Here is a 23,217-nt window from a genome sequence, read left to right on the forward strand (position 1 = left end):
TGCTGCTACTCACTGCTTATTATCTATGCATAGTCACTTTACACCTACTTACATGTAGAATTACCTCGAGTAATCTGTACCCCTGATAATTAGTAATTAGGTAAATAGTTTATTTAGTAAATATTCTTCTTAACTCTTATTTTTCTTAAAACTGCATTGTAAGTAGGGCTTGTAAGTAAGCATTTCATGGTAAGGTCTACCTACACCTGTTGTATTTAGCGCATGTGACAAGTAACATTTTATTTGATTTATTTAGCAAAAACGTATATTTCTAGATTAAAAAAACAACAACAATAAATAGATACATTCAGTTTACATTTATTGTATGACAACAATATTACGATTATACCTACCATGCTGTTTCACCTGTGGTGGCCTTGAAGTTCTACAGTACCGTAGTTTTACTATTAAATACCAGAGAGTGGATAGACATCTTTGAAAACAGGAAGAAAATCATTGATTCTTTGAAACTACAGAAATAATACACAAAGTCCTCTTCAGAATTCAGTGACGTTGCTTCGGCACAAAGGACTGAAAACTAAGTTGAGATGTGTGGGTATAACTCAGACTTTCAGCAAAATCTTGAACTCATCTTGCACCAATGTGACGGTTGATGCTGTAGTACACTCCCACTGCATCTGGGCTGTTGTCATCTTAGTATCAATTCAGCATATTTTTGTTTGATTGTGATGACCTCAAAATCAGATTGTGGATCATTGCTCTAGGTGAAAACCTAGAATCTTCTCTCACACGTAGGAGTGACGCAACCTGACATAAGACAATGCTCACAGTCTGGAATACACATGGGGTTTGACACTGTGACAGAGATGCTCTTGCAAAAAATCTAGAATCTTCTTCCATGAGTCTTCCTGTGCAACGGCGTGAGGTTTGGTGAGGCCTCCCCACAGCACGACCACTGCAACAAGTTGGAATGACTGCTTTAGATATAAGACATTTGAGACATGGTATTCCTATGACTGTGTAATGTAGACCTACATAAAAATGCATTCAAGTTACAGTACATAAGAAAAATATAGAACTGTAGGATCATTCGTGAACTAGTTTCATCTGGTGTGTTAATGTTGAGCTAGAGCAAAACATTGCAAATCCCTGTGGTCCCAGAGGAATGTATTGGGAATCCTATAGGAGCACAAGAACTATAAAAGCACAGTCTGTCTGCATGAATGACTCTGCAAAGGCACCTCTCTGTTGGCCTGGCTGCAACACAAAGGTACAAGCCCTGCAGTGGGGACCATACGGAGGTTCAATCAGGTGACCAGCTCCAGGGTAGGACAGAGTGGTCAGCAGGTGACTGTTCCCTGCTCTCTCCATCATCTGCGTCATCTGAAAAGGAGCAATTGATGGTCTTTAACAGGGTTCCTATCCAAGCAATACTTCTCACAAGCAATTATCCCATTGACATCAATGCATGATTTACCCTAAAGCCTGAGTTCAGCTCATGGAGATCCATTCACGCAAATCCGTTTTAAGAGTAGGCTACATAAGGACACACTCAATATTGACAGGAACATTGCTCACATCATCAGCTGATTCAACAGCGGCCCAATTCATATCATCTTGTCCGACAACCAGTAGTAATGGACATGTTATCCTCCCCACCTGGGAAAATAACAAAAAATATTGATTTATATCAAGACCACCATTTTGTGAATGAGGAAAATATAATTCAAAACAAGCCGGCCGAGACCCAAGGTTCTGAAATGGTGAGTCTTTTACATCTACTTTCAGGTCAGAATCCTCTGGAATGGGTAGAAGAGTGTCCCTCCAGATTATGCAATTGTTCTCATCCATGCGAGACTTATGGACGTGTCTGCAAACACATGGTCAATGGTCAGGTGCAATTAATTAGTACGTAGTCCTCTCCCAAAGTCAATGCTATGCCAATATACAAACATATTCATATGCACATTTACACAAACACATGCATAAACTCACTCTTTCATCACTTTGAAGGATTCGGCAATGGACTGGTTGGCTTTGAGTGTAAGAACATGGCTGCCACTGATGCACACACAACATATTGGCTAAAAAGATAGACAAGCGTTCATTTACACTGTACATATTGGATAATTAAATTTTTTCCCCAAGAAACATACATAATTTAGACTCATATAGTGATCAATAAAATGTATAGATAGACATGAATGCAATTTACTTTCCAATATCACTGCATGCAACATGGTAAACATTACGCAACTACAAATCGGAAAATCATACTGATGAATTAAGACAGGGGCATTATTGGTCTGGTGCAAGTACAAATGCATGTTTATCCAGAAAATGAACAGGAGATGAAAGGACTTGCATAGAGACATACTTTTACAGTTTCTGAGAAGACAGCGAGGGATAAAGCGACTGAGGCACCAAAGGACGTGCCAAGCAGGGCAATTTTGTCAGAGGCCACTAGAGGGTGATCCTGCAGCAGTCTGAAAGCATTCTGAGACAAGAAATCAACATTATACAGTATGTAAGACAGTGGTTTTCAAAGTCCCCAAGTCAATTCCTCTTTTGTATCTCCATATGAAAATGGGGCAGATACACACCTCAATGTAATGGAAGCCAATGGTAGCAGCTTTCTGTGCATCTGGGAAGAGGTACATTAACGCCATGGCAGCAAAACCGTGGGATGCTAAGAGAGCAGCTCGATATTCCACCAGGCCGCCACCACCTCCCCACATGTCTAAAACTCCAGGGAAGGGTCCGGGACCTTCAGGATGACAAAAACATTATTGTTAGTGTCTACCTGAGAGCAGAGCATGCATCTTTACATCCATGTACTGTATAGTTCTTTAGCTCTGTCCTCCATAGTGATGGGGTCAGATTTCGAAACTTTAAATATTGTTAATCATCAGTTGTACTAGAGACATGAGGGGTGCCATAGTCTGGTTTATACACCAGAAGTTAATGGTTATCTGTAGGAGGAATGTATATGGTGGAGGCAATTAAGCTTGGAATGTACTGAGTGAAGGAAAGACGATCACATGTTGGCAGGCACTGATAAGGGTGGAGAGATGTGGTTTGGTGAGGAAGGGTGCCGAGGTGCGGTCAGGTCGCATTAAGGGAGAAGGAACAGTTTGTTGACACCATCACTTAACTTCCTGTCTAGTAATAAATATGTAACGTTTAGAGAGGAGGAGACTCCTCCTAAACTGGGGTATATATACTGCCACTGGTGGAAACATGTCTTTGTCTTATGCAGCTGGATGACCCACTGGGTGAATGAATGGTTTTCCAAGGTTAATTTAAACCTAACAAAAGTAAATCATTCATGTATTGTTGTTTGTGTCTTGAACCTAGTTCAAGCAACTAAAACATACACTCCCCTTGTAGTGAATGCAGTTACAGTGAACAACCACCGATACAAATGGTCCTGCACGGATGTGATCACTCAGTATACTAGGCATGTAGTTTACCTGGTGGCAGGAACAGGGTACCTGTGACCCCTCCCTCTGTGATGTCGACCCTGCGGACTCCGGGGGCCATGTACCAGCGCTCTGTGACGACACTCGCCAGGGCCACCTGCTCCCTGAACCCCTGACTCACGTGTCCCCTGTACACAGAGATGTGCACCACCATGGGAGTGTGGACTTTTTTGATCCTGAATCTAAGGGTCAGAAAGTACCAACAGAACAGCTGGTAGCATCATTACATATGGTGGCAGCAGTGGGATACTGAGAGGTTCAAAAGCACACAATCTCCAAAATGAAACGTTAACAAAATCAGATGGGGTTGAAGTGCTTACCTGAGTCCAGATCTACTGCCAGGTATTGGTCTCATGCTCGCCAACAAACCCATTGGATCAACACCCTCATACGTGCCCCCAAAACTTTCATCTTTAGCAACTGTAAACAAAAGAAAACAAAGTACAAACTTTTGGTAACTACATGCACATAAAGTAGCACAGAGATTCATTTGCGATTAAAATGTGTCTACTTTAGCCAAACATTTTTCACTTACATTGAGCAGTCTGTCAAAATCTTAGTCACATACTTTTTTTTTACCTCATTCAAGTACTTGATGATAATAGATCATTAACCTCGCCATACTATATCAATCTCAGACCAGTGGTGTAAAGTATTTAAGTAAAAATACTTAGTTTTTGGGGTATCTGTACTTTACTTTATCTTTTCAAAAAGAAAATTATGTATTTTTTACTTTTTTAAATCAATTTCCGACACCCAAAAGTACTCCTTACATGTTAAATGCTTAGCAGGACAGGAAAATCATCCAATTCACAAACTAATCAAGAGAACATCCCTGGTCATCGCTACTGCCTCTGATCTGGTGGACTCACGAAACACAAATGCTTAGTTTGTAAATTATGTCTGAGCGTTAGAGTGTGGACCTGGCTATCCGTAAATGTAAAAAAAAATTGTGCCTTCTGGTTTGCTTAATACAACGAATTTGAAATTATTTATACTTTTACTTTTCATACTTAAGTATATTTTAGCAATTGCATTTACTCTTGATACTTAAGTACATTTAAAAGCAAATATTTCTAGACTTTTACTCAAGTAGTATTTTACTGGGTGACTTTCCCTAATACTTATATGAAGGTATATGTCTCAGACAAAGATGATTTAGCATTATTACTGAATGTTTCCCATTGGTATTTAGAGGTGTTTCTTTAGAAATTGGTTAAAGATATGATGAAATAATATCTCTCACCTGTGACCCTTCCCTGAGCATCACTGACATAGTGCCCAAACGCCTCCCAGTAGTCTGTGTCTTCAGACTGATGTAAAGAATGTAGTGTGACCTCCTGTGTCGGTGGTAAGTTCCCCACAACCACATGGAACTTCTCATCAAAGAGGGCTCTCCATGGTTTTACAGTCAACACAGGAACAGAATTCATGTCACAGATTGTTGTAGTGGAAATGTCCTCTAAAACAAATGCATTGACCCACTCGTAATAGAAACTAAGAGAAGATGAACCTTTGTTTGTCTGAACTGGCTGAACCCTATATTACAGAAATGTTCTGGTGATAAGGATAAAAAATTATATTTACAGAAATGTTCTTGGATGCTTTGCCCTTACAGGGACCGTGCGTATTAATGAACTATGACTTAATGTATTAGATCACTGTCCTTGATCTCCCACGCACTTTGTCATCAACAAAGAACCGGATATCACCAGTTTAACATCTAACTCCAGACAAAATAATGCATAAAACAGCCTTTATCATGGTCTCCTTGACATTGAAATCAATTAATAACATTCAACAATGAACATGTCAGAGCGTACATTTCTCTAAACTTTACAAACAATATTTATCAGACCTCAAAACAACATTTCAAAAAGTGCTTTAGAGCCTATAGTCCATACAGCTACGGCCACTGAGCAAGAACTGTTTATTGGAAATCGGAGAAGTGGGAGTCATCACTGTAAAAATATAGCACTTTTGGTGTAAACAGGCTAATGCTAACCCATTTCTTAAAGGCCCAGTGCAGTCAAAAACATGATTTGCCTGTGTTCTATATATATTTCCACACTATGAGGTTGAAATAATACTGTGAAAAGGATGATAACGTCCTTTTAGTGTAAGAACGGTATGAAAAGACTGTCTGAAATTTCAGCCTGTTTTAGTGGGTTGGAGTTTTGGCCTCCCTGCCTAGTTAAAGCTGCAATATAACTTTTTGGGAGACCCGACCGAATTCACATAGAAATGTTTGTTATAGATCTGTCATTCTCATCGAAAGCAAGTCTAAGAAGCAGTAATCTATTCCATGTCCGCAATGTCTATGCTTTGTGTTCTTAAGTTTCGTTTTTCAGTTTTGTACACCAGCTTCAAACAGCTGAAAATACAATATTTTTGGTTATAAAAAATATATAGCACCGCGGTTTAAATACTTGCTTGTTTTGTCACAAACTGAAATTAGGCAAACTATTAGAATTTTAGCACCCAGGAAATGGCAGTGATTTCTGAATAGTGCATCTTTAACAGAACAAAAAGAAAGACAGTTCCCGAACCTCTCTGCCAATAACAGTATATTCTCCTCCCCACTCAGACCAATCCCAGGCCTATCAAAATTCTTGCTTGAGAAATGGCTCTTTACTTAGAAGTTATTTATGGAGCTTATCTCATTGACCAGAAGAGGCAGCGCGAAGACATTTCAATTTTCATCATATGCACATTAACATTTCAATTTACATTAGCAACGGAATGTCATGTGCCGAGAGATTGTTCAGGGGCTTGGCAAGGGACATTTACTATAAATATCTCAGTTAAGACTGTAGCCAGTGAGCATGTTTCAACTATGCAAGGGACTTTTCATCTTAACCATATTACACTTTTGAATAATGCAACAATTCACAAGCATGGGCAGACAAATGGCTTATTTTTTGTTGTCTGTCGGCTACACTCATTAGCCTACAATGTTGCTGACATGACAAAAGCACAGACTTGCTAACAGCATGTCTTCATCAAGAAACGTTAACCTATCAAAAATGTACGATTACTCTTATCATACAATATAAAACAACAGCAGGCCTACCTTATAACAAACCAGGCTTCATTTTTATCAATATCATGCAAATCATTACGTGGTAAAAGCAAATTGCGACTGACAAAGTGTGTATAAGTGAATTCACTGGGGGGATTGCCGAGCTTCATTATCTGGAAGCCCATCTCCCCCACAACATAAAATGGTCAACTCGTGCACAATTCATCTGTGCTTCAGTCTGATCAATTGTAAAATACTAATAACAACAACAGCTGCAGGTAGAGACGAGAAGCTTATGAGTTATGATCCCATCTGGGCGGGGGCAAACAAATCGGTAACGTCATGTATTTCTAGCCTAAAATAGGCCCATTTATTTGTGTTCTGAGAAAATGTGATCAAATGTGGTTTATATTCAAACTTTGGGTGGCTGGGCAACCTAGGCCTTTTTAATCCAAAAGTATAGACAGGAATGAATCAATCAGCACGATAGTAATGATATCCTGTATGAATATGTATTTATTACAGACGCAAAGGCCTACACAAAGCACCCCTACATAAAGCGAGATCTGCCCTATTAGTTCTATTGTCCAATCGCAGTTGTCTCTTTGTCTGGGTTAAGGACCCCAGCCCCTCCCCCTAGTTTACTTTTAAAATAGAATTCATTTGAACAAGTATAAAGGTTGCTGCAGTTTGCCAGGGTTGAAATGTTTTCTTTAACCATATGACCCGATTAGAAAAATTATCTGGTTCCATCATAGGCTCATATAACATTTTATTTTTACTGTTGATTTATTACTATGACATACCGTTCAACGTGGGTCCAGAGTTAGTCAGGTTACCAGATCAGGAAAAACTCAGCCCCAGGAAAGTCATTTGCCCCTCATGACTGCATTTCGCTACACTCACATTAACATCTGCTAACCATGTGTATGTGACCAATAAAATGTGATTTTGATTTGACTGTAGGACCTGTGGTGCCACCTTTGAAATCAACACACAATATTACAAATTAAAAACATATCCAATTTGTATGATAGTATCAACATAAATAAGTAGCAGCCGAGCGAGTATGGGCTTCCATAGTTTTACATGGCTCAGTGCAGCCGACTACTGTGCCAGTTTCAGAATGGAACATGCTGTAAAGCTGTAACTGTAATTTCAAATAAAATCTCAAATATTAGGAAAATGTCTATACATTTCAGTTCTTTCAAAAACTTTGCTCTGCTATTACCATTTATACTATAGGACTGTTGGGCTGAACGAGAATTCTGTTTACAATGATCCGCTTGGAGGTGGGGGGGATGTGAGAGATGTGTTCATTTTGTAAATGTACATTACAATAGTGTCACTTGAGAATCGATACCTCTCGAGAACCTCTTCATATTTTGTGAATGAGAATAGTGACTTTGTTTGATATTAAAATGGTCAAATGAAAGCAATCACAGTAAGGTACACAACTGTTATCCAGAGATGATTTGATATTCAGATAAAAACTGACCATGACAAAAAGGAATGGGGTGAGTTCTTACATTTTCAAATGCTTTCCTTTATTCAAGAAAGACAATTTTGTACAACCTATTAGTAATAGTGCCTTTGTAAAAGTAGAAATGCACATTAGTAAGTTATCAGGTTTAGATGCAATATTGCTTGTGACAGCAGTAAAACTGGAAAAAAAAGCAGTGATAAGGTCTATTTAATTGAAATAAAAGACTGTATGAAACATTTGTAACAATGCACTAACTCTGAGAGATCTTCTCAATCTTTGAACGTTAGATCACCAAAACCAGGAGAAAGGGAATGACACAAAATTTGGATTAAGACAGGCTCGTTGATTTATGTGGTTTAATCCCATGCACACTTGTCAACATAATTATTTTTTCATCACATCTCTGGTGAGAATTAAGATAAGTCATAATTACAAAAAAAATGTAATAATATGTCTGTGTCTCTGGCCTGGTCACAGATTTGACTGTGAGGTCACATCTGTGCTTCTATATAGGTGCTCCTCCAGAAAAGAAAGGATCTTCTTCCAGGAGTCTTCCTGTGCGTGACCGTGTGGTGCTGTCTCTCCTCCCCAAAGAACCACCACTGCAATCAAATCAGGAGGGGAAGCATCAAACATAAAGAGAACAAGTGTGATTATTCCACTGCTTCACACAACCCATTTCTATATGTTTGCTAGAAACAGCCATTACTTTTAAATTGCTCTTCAGACTGACAGTATGTAATGTACTTGATTTAAATTGTATTTATTGCCTCGTAAAACATTAACAGGGAGTAATTTGTCTATCTCCAGGCAAAACAAACAGCATGTGTGACGAGAGTTCTTCACATATTACCAGACAAATGAGTCATTGCAACCATATCACTGTGATAATGTGTGTTGTATTGTCGATTAGCAGTAGAAAATGACACATCCCCAAAACAGAAAATAAGATACTGTCAAACTGTCTCTGATAATAACAAGGACACAAACACACCACACACACAACCAACGTTAAATTACACTTTTGTTTTGTCCCAGCCACCATGAAGTTGCTGGCACGGATATGGGGACTATACGGTGGTTCAATCAGGTGACCAGCTCCAGGGTAGGACAGAGTGGTCAGCAGGTGACTGTTCCCTGCCTTCTCCATCATCTGCTTCATCTGAGGAGGCACAATAACGCTTTCAGTTCTACATCAAAGTGTTGGGCGTCAAAAACATACTGTAAAAAATTACAGTAGAATCACTTAATAATACATATTTCTGCAGCAATCCATGCATTGTTTTTTATTTGTATATTTTTTGAATTTTTACCCCTTTTTCTCCCCAATTTCATGGTATCCAATTGTTGTAGTAGCTACTATCTTGTCTCATCGCTACAACTCCCGTACGGGCTCGGGAGAGACAAAGGTTGAGAGTCATGAGTCCTCTGATACACAACCCAACCAAGCCGCACTGCTTCTTAACACAGCACACATCCAACCCGGAAGCCAGCCGCACCAATGTGCCGGAGGAAACACTGTGTACCTGGCAACCTTGATTAGCGCGCACTGCGCCCATCCCGCCACAGGAGTCGCTGGTGCGCGATGAGGCAAGGACATCCCTACCGACCAAGCCCTCCCTAACCCGGACGACGCTAGGCCAATTGTGCATTGCCCCACGGACCTCCCGGTCGCGGCCGGTTACGACAGAGCCTGGGCACGAACCCAGAGTCTCTGATGGCACAGCTGGCGCTGCAGTACAGCGCCCTTAACCACTGCGCCACCCGGGAGGCCCAATCCAAGCATTGTTAAAAAATGTACTCACGTCCTCTGCTGACTCAGTGGCAGGCCAGTTTTGGTCATCCTCACCCACAATCATTAGAACAGGACATTTCAGCTGCCCCACCTAACCAGGACACAACAGTAAACCATGGGGATAGACAATGCTGCATACCTTATAAATTCAAACAGACAAGGGAGAACAGCTATAAAGTGAGTACAATGAGGGTATAGATTAAAATCAGGGTAAAATCCAGTTTGAGTTAAACCCACATCCACTTTCTTGGTTGGATCAGTTGGAATGGGTAGGAGCAGATCCCGCCAGATCACTCGATTCTCCTCATCATAGCGAGTGTTACGGACGTTTCTAGGAAATTAAACACACAGACGAGTAAGTTCAATTGAATTATTATTAGAGGATCAAAGTGGATGCACAAATGCATACACATCTTTAAACATGTGATAGTACACGTACTTATTAATCTCGCCAAAGACATCAGAGAGTGAGCCTTTCACCGGCTGGACATGACTGCCACTCACACATACCAAACACCTGGGCTGAGAGAGGACCAACAGTTTAAGACAGCGAAATACAAACACACACAGACAAAAACACAAATATATACACACATCTACACATTATTCTGCCAGTGTGGTAAGAGCACTCTCCTACCTGAATCACAGTGGAGTACACGGCCATCCCCAAAGCCACTGAGGTCCCAAAGGACAGGCCCATTATCGCTATACTGTCCCCACACACCTGAGGGTGCTGTTTTAGAACAGTGAACGCAGCCTAGAGTGAAAAATATAACATTTCATATGAACAACAACTGTGGTTAGTGTGTCCGTCCTGAGAATGGAAGGTTGGGAGTTCGATCCCCGGCCAAGTCATACCAAAGACTGTAAAAATGGGACCTGATGCATCCCTGCTTGGCCCTCAGTATTAAGGAGATAAGGAGAGATTGGGGGTAAGGCCCTGCGATAGACTAGCGTCCCGTCAAGGGGGGGGGGTATCATGCTACAGACACAGGAGATATAGTAGGCTCCTGCCCTATGAGTTGTTCCGGCTCGCACAAACCAAGGCTCGTGCAAGGCTACTTACTAAGACTGTCGTACAAAGCTTGACTTTAAATTGTTACCACAGCAGTCATATTTTGACACAGGATATTTGGTTTCTTTATTACTGTAGTAATAACTTTATTAAATATTAATGTAAGTACCATAAAAGTGGGAGAAGGTTACATTTTAGTAATTTAGCAGATGCTCTTATCCAGAGCGACTTACAGTAGTGAGTGCATGCATTTCTCATACTTTTTGTATTGTAGGAAATAGGTCTAGTTGTCTAGTCATGTTCTCTTTAAGGTTCATACTTCAACATACGTAACCCAATGACACATTTTACAACATACCATTAAGATAAGAAGAATATCCAATGTCAGTTCCTACAAATAACAGTTGAATGTGTAGGTTGCGCAAGGGATTGGTTGCACAGACAAGGTGAACGAACCTTTGGATGAGCTTTGTGGGTTTAATTACCTACAACTTATAGCTTCCTTCCTGAATAAGAATACACCATTTACAGAGCATATCACCTTGTGAAAGTCAAATATATGCTATATATCAGTTGATCACTGTCATTTGAGGCACCTATGACACTAAATATGACAGTGCAGATCAGCCAAAATGCAGTGGTCTAGTAACATATACTGGTACCTCAAAGTATTCGTTCCCCACATGAGAGGTTGAGCCCCCAGAGGTCCGGGGTGTCATGTACTCCAGGGCCAGAGAGACAAAGCCATGCGACGACAGGAGGGCAGAGCGATACTCCACCAGACCGCCACCTCCACCCCACAGGTCCAACAGGGCAGGGAAGGGCCCGGGTCCTTCCAACACAACATGGTCTGTTCAGACCTGGGCTATATGCACTCCACTTATGATAATCATATCTAAATCATATATTTGGATGATTTTAATTGTAATTATTGAAAGTGAGGTGTATGTAGCTAAAAACTATGACATACCTGGTGGCAGGAATAGGGTCCCTGTGATCCCTCCCTCTGTGATGTCGACCCTGCGTACTCCTGGGGCCATGTACCAACGCTCTGTGATGACACTCGCCAGGGCCAACTGCTCTCTGAAACCCTGACTCATGTGTCCCCTGTACACAGAGATGTGCACTACCATGGGAGTGTGGACCTCCTTCTTCCTCAACCTAAAATTACAAGACATTGTTTATAATTCAACTGGTGTCCTTTGATGACAAAATTACAACTTTATCAATGTACTATTTTTAGGGTGGAGTTTCAGTTTACCTGAGTCCAATTCTACTGCCAGGTACTGGTCTCATGCTCCACAACAGTCCCATGGGTTCCACGCCATCATATGTCCCTCCTAAACTAGAATCATTGGCAACTGTAAAGATATGTGGGTAGTTTATGTGAGAGGGTTTTAAATATGAATTGAACTCTTCAGATTATTGATAACTGATGTGTGACATTAAATACAAGTAGCCTACCATTTACAAATCCTGTAGCATCACTAACATAGTGGCCAAAGGCCTCCCAGTAGTCGCCATCATCTGAGTGGATCAGCGCGTGCAAGGTGATATCTTGAATTTGTGACAAATTTTGGACGATTAAACTGAACTTTTCATCGATTAGTCCCCTGGATGGGTGAAGCAAAAGCATGGGCGACCCTGCTTTTTCCGTCATCCTGTCAAAATTGCATAAAAATGTCCTCTCAACAAAGAGACACCGACATATAGCGTTAGTTAATAGCTTAAATTGTGAAATGGGACACCAAAGTTATGGAGGATCAAAGTTCATGTTGACAGACTGAGCGTCATTGGCTAGAGCTTGAAAGACTCAGAGAAGCATGCATTGGAAATGTTTACCTCTTACAGTAAGTAGGCTACTGTAATTCAGACAACAATAAACAATGTAGCATCACACAGCAGTTATTATCGCCCGCACAAAAGAAAGTGTTGCCTAATATACCATATTCTGGAAGTCTTAATTAATAACGTTAATGTCGCCAGCTTCTACAAAACGTAGCATATAACGTTACGCAGTTTTCCGATCTTGCCCGTGTTGTCCTAACACCTGCTGTAGGATGCCTTCTGTATTTTGGTCGGCAAATTGTGCCTTACAAGATTTGCATTGCGTGTCTTACGCTTTAAAAATCAAAATTCCTATGGGCTAAGTTTCTCTCATGAGTCAAATTCAAAACAGTGGAAGTCCGGCAGTGACAGGACTGGGGCAGAGCGAGACGACGCCGTGGAGGATGTTTTTTTTAAGGTGGAACATGGTTTGCCAAATTAAAGGAGGCTCGACATATTGTAGAGGAAGTTAGGTAGGCTAATATGCTACAGTTTTTTTGGTAGAACACTTTATTTGAATGAAGTTTTGTAACCTATGTCTAATAATTGCTACAAAACATGTTATAGCTTTTTTATAGCATTTTTATAGCAGCGAACTGGAGGGTTGAACTATGTAGTTACATGCCAAAATTGCATTCTAAACTGAAGATCATGATTAGGTGATTATTGGAGTCAGGTGTGTTAGCTGGGGCTGCAACAAAACTGTGACACCAATCAGACCCTCAAGGACTGGAATTGCCCACCCCTACATGTATTTTTGGCAGAAGAAAGATGTTTGAAAGAATTTGGAAACCTTAATTGTCCACCTTGAGGAGTGGGACATGTCCATGTGAGAGAGATATACAGTACCAGTCAAAAGTTCAGACACACCTACTTATTCCAAGGTTTTTGTTTTCCAAAGTCTTTATTTGTACTATTTTCTACATTGTAGAATATGGTGAAGACATCAAAACTATGAACTGACACATGGAATCATGTAGTAACCCCGAAAAAGTGTTAAATCAACATATATTTGAGATTCTTCAATGTAGCCACCCATTGCCTCGATGACAGCTTTGCACACTCTTGGCAACCTCTCAACCAGCTTCATGAGTTATTCACCTGGAATGATTTTCCAACAGTCTTGAAGGAGTTCCCACATATGCTGAGCACTTGTTGGCTGCTTTTCTTTTTCCTGCTTTTCCGTTGGCTGCGATCCAACTCATCCCAAACCATCACAATTAGGTTGAGGTCGGGAGATTGTGGAGGCCAGGTCATCTGATGCAATACACCATCACTCTCCTTCACTTGTCCTATCCCCCTGTATGACGCATGACTGGTGCCGCAGCCTAAGGTTCTGCATCTCAGTGCTGGAGGCATCACTACAGATCCTGGTTCGATCCTGGCTGTATCACAACAGGCCGTAATTGGGCGTTCCATAGAGTGGTGCACAACTGGCCCAGTGTCGCCCGTGTTAGAGGAGGGTTTGGCCTGGGTAGGCTGTCATTGTAAATAAGAATTTGTTCTTAACTGACCTGCCTAGTTAAATAAAGGTAAAATAAAATAAATAAATGTACCCATAATTCTCGTTTCCATGTAAAGCTTGTTCGCAATAAACCCAGCAATTGGCCAGATTTTCAGAGAGAGGGAGAGAGACAGAGAGAGGAGAGCTCTCATGTAGGCAAATTACATTACATGAGGACAGATGGAAAAGATGAAAATACTGTTTCCTCTATTTTACAACGTCAAAGGCTCTCAGTAGTGGGATTATTAACATCTTAGTAATATAGGAAGACGCAAAATAAATCATGCTAAACAAGTAAGATTCATCCCATCAAAACAGAAGGCACAATGGATAGGCTTCAGAGTGAATTGGAGTAAGCCTAAACCACTTAAGACGTAGCTCCACTGTAAACAAGCTAATGGCTCTTTGTATAGTCAACTGGATTCAGTTCATGAGGTTGAGTCAAAGATATTTCAGATAGACATAAAAAAGATTCATGAAAATGCTCTTCAAACCACAGATGGTTAACCAAGTAAGTTTTTAAAGGATACCATGCTGAAAAGGGGAAAACTTGAGAGAGGATGAATTCACCATATCCAATATTGAAGTTCAACAGCCAAGCTGCTTCATGGCCTTTATTTTATGCTCCATAAGGAGGAAGCAGGAAGGATTGTCAAAAAGAAGATATGGTAGGAGTGTTGACACAAGTATAGAAATGGAGAGAGAGAGAGAGAGAGATGCAGAAGGAGGAAAGTACATAGTTTGTTCGAATGTACAAGTGCAAAGAGAGAAAGAGAGTAGAGATCAAGAGTTGAATACATAGCATTACAGTATATAAGGAACTACATCTCGAGACAGTTGGACCAACCAGACATTACTGAGTCTCTCACTCTCACTGTGTCCGAGAGAAGCTGAGCCTCAGAATCTACAAGATGAGGAACCTACTGATATTCACCATCCTCTCCTTCATGACTGGTAATACATTTGTTATAGCACTCTATTACACTGTAATAACACCTAGTTAGTCTTCATATAAGAACTTTTACTCTAGAGTTTGGACTACCAATTTGTTTTGGATAATATGATGCCACCTCTGTTTTAAAATGTCTCATCTCAATATTGATAGCTGCATTATTGAGGAAAGTGTTTACTTCCTAAGACTGTGATATGGGGTAGTTTTATCTACCTTAGTTGAATGCAGTGACTGTATAAGACTGATAAATGACATAAATGTAAATGTCAATCTCAGGTTGTGAGCTGCCTTGAAGTGGAAGGATACTCAGGAGGAACTGCCATCTTCAACTGTAAATACCCAGACGCATATAGAAGCAACCAGAAATGTTTCTGGAGGAAGTCCAGCCAGAGTTGTGAAGAGAAAATTAGCAGTGAGACAAAGAACCCCTGGGAGAACAAGGACATATTCTCTCTGAAAGACACTGACAGTAAACTCTTCACGCTGGTCATTGAAAAACTGGATTATAGAGATGAAGGATGCTACTACTATGATGCGGACACACCAGACACGTCGTCAACTTGCTGTAGGACTAAGGTGGAGCTGGAAGTAAAGGAAGGTGAGAGACTTTCACTTTAATTGAACTAAATTATTAATTCCCTGTGTAATGAGAATAACGAGTCACGGCGGTCAGTCAACTAAGGGTGAAAGGAAAGACTGAGGTTATTAATAAAGGCTGAGGTTTTTTCCATTGACAGATAACTGCTGTAGGAGATCATTCACAGAGACTGCTTATCTGGGAGGAATCGCTACCATCAGCTGCAAGTATCCAAATGACCATAAGGACAGAATCAAGTATTTCTGCAAAAAAGATGGTCACTTCATCTGTAAATGCAATATGGATTTACAATCTAGAAAAGAATTTAACGAACAAGGTCCATTTTTTTGTGTCTGACAAGAGAAGGGAAGAGAGAGAGTCTTCACAATGACCATCACCAATCTGACTGGGGAGGATACAGGGATATTCTGTTGTGGCGGGAAAACTACTGCCTACATTGACCTGATCACTGAAGTACAACTTAAAGGTATTAATGGTAAGTGTAAGGTTTGCCATTCATATCATCTATTCAGCACAGTTTTTTTTCTTCAATTTATTTAGATTTTAGACAACAGAGAAATATGGCCTACTACTAAATTGGTCACAAAGCTGCTATTTTTGCATTGGGTTAGATGGACCGTTTATTTGAGTGTTTCTTTCAATATGCAGAGTATAAAACACAATTCTATAGAATAGCCTTCCATAGTACAAATACAGTCAGCACTTCCTGTTTTGTTGCTTACTTTCCTTATCAAATTGTCTTTCCTTGTATCCTCTTTCTTTGCCTCCTTCTCCAATCGCATTGAATGAGATTCTCCAAGGTACCCGCCCCTCTGGCCTTTTCCTCCGATGTATTTCTAGAAGGAGGCTAAGAGAGAAGACACAAGTAATCAAGGAAAGACACATTGGGAAAGACCCCTTTATTTTTGTCACTTCCTGTGGTGAATCGTTTCTGGGCATGCTCAGTCATGAGGTTGTGGTCTGTGAAGGGGTTAGGGGTTTTGACAGTTCCTTTTTACACTTCAATTGTAGTTTTTGCTCTGTGACGTCAACCACAGTCTGTACCATGTCCAGCTGCCTATTGGTAATTTAAATCAATTAACTGCGTTATGTTTTCATAATCAAAGATCTGTGGAGCTACTGTATTATGCCATAATTCATATTTTCTTGTCATAAGAGACTGTCTCTGTGAACAGATTATGTTTAATGTTGAGTGGTTAGATCATTTGATCACTGCCGATATGAAACATTTTATCAAGCACGAAGATCATCAACATCATGCATTGCACCTCTATAATAGTCGTCTATTGTATGTGGGCCCACTCTTTGTGTGGCTGTAATTGTGGAATGCAGTTAAAAAATATTTTAGTGCCTTTAACCATTAGCGCCACCCAAGACCACCGCAGTGACCACCACCGGAGTGACCACCACCACAGTGACCACCACACTGAACACCATGTCTCCTGCATCTTCATCCATGTGACCATCAACACTAAAACAATGTACCTTTGATAAGTACATTTGGTTCTAGGGCAGGTAGCTTAGCAGTTAAGAGCATTGCTTTGGTTGCTGGTTCAAATCCCCAAGCCAACCACATGAAAAATCTGCTGATGTGCCCTTGCCACTTAACCCTAATTGCTCCTGTAAATTGCTCTGGATTAGAGCGTGCCAAATGACTAACCCTAACCCGTACCCTAACCTTAACCCTAACCTCAACCCAAAAACCTAACCTTAAGCCTAAACCTAACCCAAGCTACTAACCCTAACCCTAAAACTAACCCTAGCTCCTAACCCTAACTCTTCACATAATTCTAACCCTGTCACTAATTCTAATCTTAAACCACCTAGAATTAGCATTTGACCTCGTGGGGACTAAGAAAATGACCACAGGAGCTGCCTCCTCAACACACAGGGTAAGAGCAAGCAGAAGGGGAATAATATAAATGTGTGTGTGTGTGTGTGTGTGTGTGTGTGTGTGTGTGAGAGAGAGAGAGAGTTTATGTAAGTGTGTCAAACTATGTTCTCTCCTTCAGCATGTACTCCTCATCATCTTCTTTCTTTCTCTGCTCATCCTCTTCCTCCTTTCCCTCCTCCTCCTCTTCTTCCTTCTCTTCAGGGTGGCCATGGTGCAATAAAACTGCACCCCCTACAGCTAGACTCAGGTCCGGTGACCACAACCAATTTACCTACAAACCCATCTGACTCACTTCACTACGCCAGTGTCAACTTCCACAAGAACCCCAGGAGGCACAACAAAGCCACCGCTGCCATCGCTAAAGAGGGCACTTCTTCCACTGAATACGCCACTGTGAACTTTGGTCGAAGCCTGCCTACTCACCCTGACCAATGAATGACATGATAAAAATTGACCTCTAGCCTACTTCTACTGCTTCTCAATCCTAAGTGAATACAATACAATATAATCAAATACAATACAATAAAATGCAATACAATGGAATACAATAAACTAAAATACAATAAAAAATAATACAATATAATACACTACAATACACTACAATATAACACAATACAGTATAATACAAGAAAATACAATATAATTTAATACAATAAAATATAATACAATACCATTTTTGGGTATTTGGTATTTTATTAGGATCCCCATTAGCTGTTGCAAAAGCAGCAGCCACTCTTCCTGGTATCCACACAAAACATCAAACATGACATAATACAGAACATTAATAGACAAGAACAGCTCAAGGACAGAACTATATAAAAAAAAATAAAGGCACACATAGCCTACATATCAATGCATAAACACAAACTATCTAAGTCAAATAGGGGAGAGGTGTCATGAGGTGTTGCTTTATATGTTTTTTAAAACCAGCGTTGCTGTTTATTTGAGCAATATGAGATGAAACGGAGTTCCATGCAATAATGGCCCAAATAACATTGTACTCCTTATTGAATTTGTTCTGGATTTGGGGACTGTGTAAAGACTCCTGTTGGCATGTCTGGTGTGGTATGTGTGTATGTGTTAGAGCTGTGTGTAAGTATACTATGCAAACAATTTGGGATTTTCAACACATGTTTCTTATAAAAAGAAGAAGTGATGCAGTCAGTCTCTCATCAACTCTTAGCAAAGAGAGACTGGCATGCATAGTATTTATATCAGCCCTCTGATTACAATGAAGAGCAAGACGTGCCTCTCTGTTCTGGGCCAGCTGCAGCTTAACTCGGTATTTCCTTACAGCACTGGACCACACGACTGGACAATAATCAAGATTAGACAAAACTAGAGACTGCAGAACTTTCTTTTAGGAGTGTTGTGTCAAAAAAGCAGAGCATTTCTTTATTACAGACAGACCTCTCCCCATCTTTAGCTGTGATTGTGATGCATACATTGTTGAATCATCAGCATACATGGACACACATGCTTTGTTTAATGCCAGTGGCAGGTCAATGGTAAATAGATAAACGAGTAGAGGGCCTAGAGAGCTGCCCTGTGGTACACCACAGTTTACATGTTTGACATTAGAGAAGCTTCCATTAAAGAACCCTTTGAGTTATATTAGATAGATAGCTCTGAATTATATTCAGCATTATATTTGGTTAAATACAATTTTTTCCAACTATTTGCTAAGAGCTGGCAGCAAGCGTATAGATCTGCTGTTAGAACCAGTAAAGGCCGCTTTGCTACTCTTGGGTAGCGGAATTACTTTGGCTTCCCTCCAGGCCTGAGGACAAAGACTATCCTCTAGGCTAAGATGATTGATATGTCAGATAGGAGTGGCTAATGAGTCAGCTACCATCTTCAGTAGCTTTCCATCTAAGTTATCAATGCCAGGAGATTTGTCATTATTGATCGATAACAATAATTTTTCCATCGTTCCGACACAAACTTTACAAAATTAAAACTTGAAATGCTTTTCTTTCATTATTAGTTTTTTTTATGCATGAATACAATGGCTCACTGTTCGTTGTTGGCATTTCCTGTCAAAGTTTACCCACATTGCCAATGAAGTAATCATTAAAATAATACAATATAATACAATGAAATAAAATACAACATAATCATTGCACTTCCCAGTCTTGTTAATGAATAACTTAAATTTGTCTTCTGCCTCTCCAGTCTAATGTCTTGAAATGTAATATTTAAATATTTGAAATATACACACTTTGTGCTGCACTGAAGTACTCAGACACAATACCCAGATAAATAACAGTTTGTGCACAAATCACAATAAAACCTCATCTTCCCAGCTGTCAGTTTAAAGCACACAGGCTCATTCCTGCTGAAGATTGATCTATCAACACTGCTGGCTATGGACTCTACTGTTGAAAGTATTTTTCTGTTTTCAGAGTGGGGTCATATTACTGAATAAACAGCAGAGGGCGGTGTAGGCTATGGGTTTCTCAGTAGCATGTTTTGGTGTTATCAAATCAGTAAATTGGGTAAGAAGATAGGAGAGCAGATTTGTAGATACACAGCCTTACACTCCCACATTTCAATACTATGAGGTTTTGATTGGGACCCTAAAACAGTGTGTGTGTGTGTGTGTGTTTATTTTGGTTATTTTATTTAACCTTTAACTAAGCAAGTCAGCTAAGGACAAATCATTTTTACAACGACAACCTACCCTGTGTCTGTCAAATCAAATCCAATTGTATGTCATGTGCTGAATACAACTGGTGTAGACTTTACCGTGAAATGTTTGATTACGAGCCCTTCCCAACAATGCATAGTTTAAAAATAAAATAGTAGCACAAGAAAAATACAATTAAACCTACAAGAATGGAGCTATATACAGGGAGTACCAGTACCAGATCAATGTGGAGCTATATACAGGGAGTACCAGTACCAGATCCACGTGGAGCTATATACAGGGAGTACCAGATCACTGTGGAGCTATATACAGGGAGTACCAGTACCAGATCAATGTGGAGCTATATACAGGGAGTACCAGTACCAGATCAATGTGCAGAGGTACGAGGTATTTGAGGTAGATACTGTATGCATATGAAGGCAGAGTAAAGTGACTAGGCATCAGAAGAGATAAGAGTAAAAGAAGGACAGAGTAGCGGCAGCATATGATTACTGTAAGAGTGTGTGTGTGTAAGTTTGTGTTGTGTTGGTATGCGTGTGTGTGTTATGTTTGTTTGTGCATATGTAGTGAATGTGTCTGGGTTTTGTGTGAGTGTGTCAATGTAGTGTGTATATGGTGTGTATACAGTGCCTTGCGAAAGTATTCGGCCCCCTTGAACTTTGCGACCTTTTGCCACATTTCAGGCTTCAAACATAAAGATATAAAACTGTATTTTTTTGTGAAGAATCAACAAGTGGGACACAATCATGAAGTGGAACGACATTTATTGGATGCAAAATTATTCAGCCCCTTTACTTTCAGTGCAGCAAACTCTCTCCAGAAGTTCATGTCGTTCCACTTCAAGATTGTGTCCCACTTGTTGATTCTTCACAAAAAAATACAGTTTTATATCTTTATGTTTGAAGCCTGAAATGTGGCAAAAGGTCGCAAAGTTCAAGGGGGCCGAATACTTTCGCAAGGCACTGTATATAGTCTTGTGAGTGTTTTTATGGTGTGTATATATAGTCTTGTGAGTGTGAATCGGGTCAGTGCAAGATAGCAATAGTTTGGGTACCATTAATTGACTATTTAGCAGTCTTATGGCTTGGAGGTAGAAGCTGTCTCGGAGCCTGTTGATGCGAGAGCCGACACTCCGGTACCGTTTGCCTGTCGGTAGCAGAGTGAACAGTCTATTGGTCAAGGGCTTTTCATTTGTCATACCAAACGTTGATGCATCCAGTCAAGATGCTCTCGATGGTTTAATTGTATAACGTTTTGAGGATCCGAGAGCCCATGCCAAAACTTTTCAGCCTCCTGAGTGGGACGATGCGCTGCCATACCCTCTTTAGGCTAAGACTGTACAGATGTGTGTGGACCATGTTAAGTCCTTAGTGATGTGGACACCAAGGAACCTGAAGCTCTCAAACCACTCCACAACAGCCATGTTGATGGGGGCGTGCTCTCCCCTCTCTCTCCTACAGTCCATGATCTGCTCCTTGGTCTTAATGAAGTTGAGGGAGAAGTTGTTATCCTGGCACCACACTGCTAAATCTCTGACCTCATCCCTGTAAGCTGACTCGCTGCCGTCGGTGATCAGGCTTACCACCGTTGTGTTGTCAGCAAACTGGATGATGGTGTTGGAGTCATGCGTGGCCACGCATCCATGGGTAAAAAAAGATATTCTGACTAGTGGGGACATTAGGGATAAAGTTAGGGTTAAGGATAGGATAGGATAAGGTTAAGGGTTAGAATTAAGGTTAGGGGTTAACATTAAGGCTAGGAGTTAGGGTTAGGGGTTTGGGTTAGAGGTTAGGGAAAATAGGAGTTTGAAAGGGAATCAACTGTTTGGTCCCCACAAGGATAGTAAAACAAATGTGTGTGTGCGTGTGTGCTCATTGCTGTAATGTGTGTTGTTATTGCTTAGGTGTCCAATTAGGGCTTGTGTGCACAAACATCCATAAGACAGAAGATCATCTCTTTGTTCTCTTTTGCTTTGAAATTATATCAATAATCCATTGAGCTAAATTCCTAATCTAATCTCAGAACAAAACACTGGCATTTAAACAGTTAATCTCTTTACCAGAGAAATCCATACATTATCCTTCTGTACACTGTCTGTACAGAAAATACACTTGGAGGGGCTGAAGATATTCCACACAGAATGCAATATGTGGAGGGGCTGAAGTCCATACAATATGTGGAGGGGCTGAAGTCCATGTTATCCTTCTGTACACTGTCTGTAAAGCACATACAATTGGAGGGTCTGGAGACAGTCCACACCGAATGCCAATATATGGCCTATGTTGCTGATGTGGGCATTCCAGGTGGTAGGGTAAGCCAGCACAATGAAAAAGAATCACAAATATGGAGCAGAGACAACAAGGGATGAGATAATCCACATTTCGGGAGGGCACCCCCCTCCTCACATCTGACATTCCGGTGCAAAGCACACTGTTATTCCAGGCTGGTAGACAGGGCGAGAAAAGTGACGCCACCGGGAAGAGCTCTGGACTGGATCAACCAGATGGGCGAGTGTGGAGCCGGTGATGTCATTATGGATGGGGGTGAAGGTGGGAGGCACATTGACGGTGTGTGTGGATATAAGACCATAGTTATGTCTTGCACTCGAGTGCCATGCAAATGGGGACTAGTACTACTTTTGCCTCAAGGGGATTCTGTACTGTGTGGATGTGTAAATCAGTTCTTATACATCCTCCCCTTGCTTGTGCCCTGTGTTTTGTGCCAATTGACTGGCAAGTGGAAAAACTCCCGGGACAGCAGTGTCAACTCAACTTGCACAAAGCAGTGTCCCCATGTTTTGTGTCCAGTGGTCCGTTCGATGGGCTTGAACATGAACAGTTCCATAGACCTACAGTATTTTCTCTGGATGTTCCCGACATCTCAACAACCCCACGTCCCTCAGGGTGCTCTCCATGTGTATGCATTCCCCGGCATATGCACCCTTAACATTTGGGTCAAAGTCAGCAGGACTCCGAATGAGCTAAGCGTCGTTAAACCAGAACCATGTGAGGTCTGTCAATGGAGTGGAATC

At 40.7% G+C, this 23,217-nt stretch overlaps 2 protein-coding genes and 1 long non-coding RNA gene across 10 annotated transcripts; 1 reads left to right on the forward strand and 2 right to left on the reverse strand.

Moving 5' to 3' along the window:
- Nucleotides 1-724: 724 nt before the first annotated feature.
- LOC135556621 (acyl-coenzyme A thioesterase 1-like) lies at nucleotides 725-5,029 on the reverse strand. 2 transcript variants are annotated; one of them, XM_064989967.1, is made up of 10 exons: nucleotides 4,690-5,029; nucleotides 3,764-3,863; nucleotides 3,435-3,571; nucleotides 2,565-2,728; nucleotides 2,339-2,458; nucleotides 1,957-2,045; nucleotides 1,738-1,831; nucleotides 1,540-1,620; nucleotides 1,203-1,344; nucleotides 725-916 (listed from the first exon to the last, which is right to left on the reverse strand). In XM_064989967.1, exons 1-10 carry the CDS (start codon nucleotides 4,874-4,876, stop codon nucleotides 786-788), a joined length of 1,245 nt encoding a protein of 414 aa, XP_064846039.1. In that variant the 5' UTR covers nucleotides 4,877-5,029; the 3' UTR covers nucleotides 725-785. The 2 variants fall into 2 exon arrangements, with proteins under 2 accessions (XP_064846039.1, XP_064846038.1); XM_064989966.1 differs by having other exon boundaries at nucleotides 3,435-3,625; nucleotides 4,690-5,024.
- A 2,958-nt stretch (nucleotides 5,030-7,987) lies between these two features.
- Nucleotides 7,988-13,017, reverse strand: LOC135556623 (bile acid-CoA:amino acid N-acyltransferase-like). Of its 4 annotated transcripts, none has more exons than XM_064989970.1 (11): nucleotides 12,707-13,011; nucleotides 12,226-12,422; nucleotides 12,023-12,122; nucleotides 11,732-11,922; nucleotides 11,424-11,593; nucleotides 10,384-10,503; nucleotides 10,186-10,268; nucleotides 9,984-10,077; nucleotides 9,757-9,837; nucleotides 8,972-9,113; nucleotides 7,988-8,553 (listed from the first exon to the last, which is right to left on the reverse strand). In XM_064989970.1, the coding sequence occupies exons 2-11, from the start codon at nucleotides 12,419-12,421 to the stop codon at nucleotides 8,423-8,425; spliced, it is 1,308 nt and encodes a 435-aa protein (XP_064846042.1). In that variant the 5' UTR covers nucleotide 12,422; nucleotides 12,707-13,011; the 3' UTR covers nucleotides 7,988-8,422. The 4 variants fall into 4 exon arrangements, with proteins under 4 accessions (XP_064846042.1, XP_064846041.1, XP_064846044.1 ...); XM_064989969.1 differs by having other exon boundaries at nucleotides 12,604-13,010; XM_064989972.1 differs by having other exon boundaries at nucleotides 12,023-12,101; nucleotides 12,226-13,017.
- A 1,399-nt stretch (nucleotides 13,018-14,416) lies between these two features.
- Nucleotides 14,417-19,773, forward strand: LOC135556624 (uncharacterized). Of its 4 annotated transcripts, none has more exons than XR_010458027.1 (6): nucleotides 14,417-15,046; nucleotides 15,321-15,642; nucleotides 15,782-16,117; nucleotides 17,007-17,123; nucleotides 17,470-17,534; nucleotides 17,738-19,773. It is a non-coding gene; the product is annotated as an uncharacterized LOC135556624 (long non-coding RNA). The 4 variants fall into 4 exon arrangements; XR_010458028.1 differs by having other exon boundaries at nucleotides 15,782-15,878; nucleotides 15,983-16,117; nucleotides 17,007-17,534; XR_010458029.1 differs by having other exon boundaries at nucleotides 15,782-15,844; nucleotides 15,983-16,117; nucleotides 17,007-17,534.
- Nucleotides 19,774-23,217: the final 3,444 nt, after the last annotated feature.

The sequence above is a fragment of the Oncorhynchus masou genome, chromosome 15, assembly GCF_036934945.1.
Source record: "Oncorhynchus masou masou isolate Uvic2021 chromosome 15, UVic_Omas_1.1, whole genome shotgun sequence".
NCBI lineage: Eukaryota > Metazoa > Chordata > Actinopteri > Salmoniformes > Salmonidae > Oncorhynchus > Oncorhynchus masou.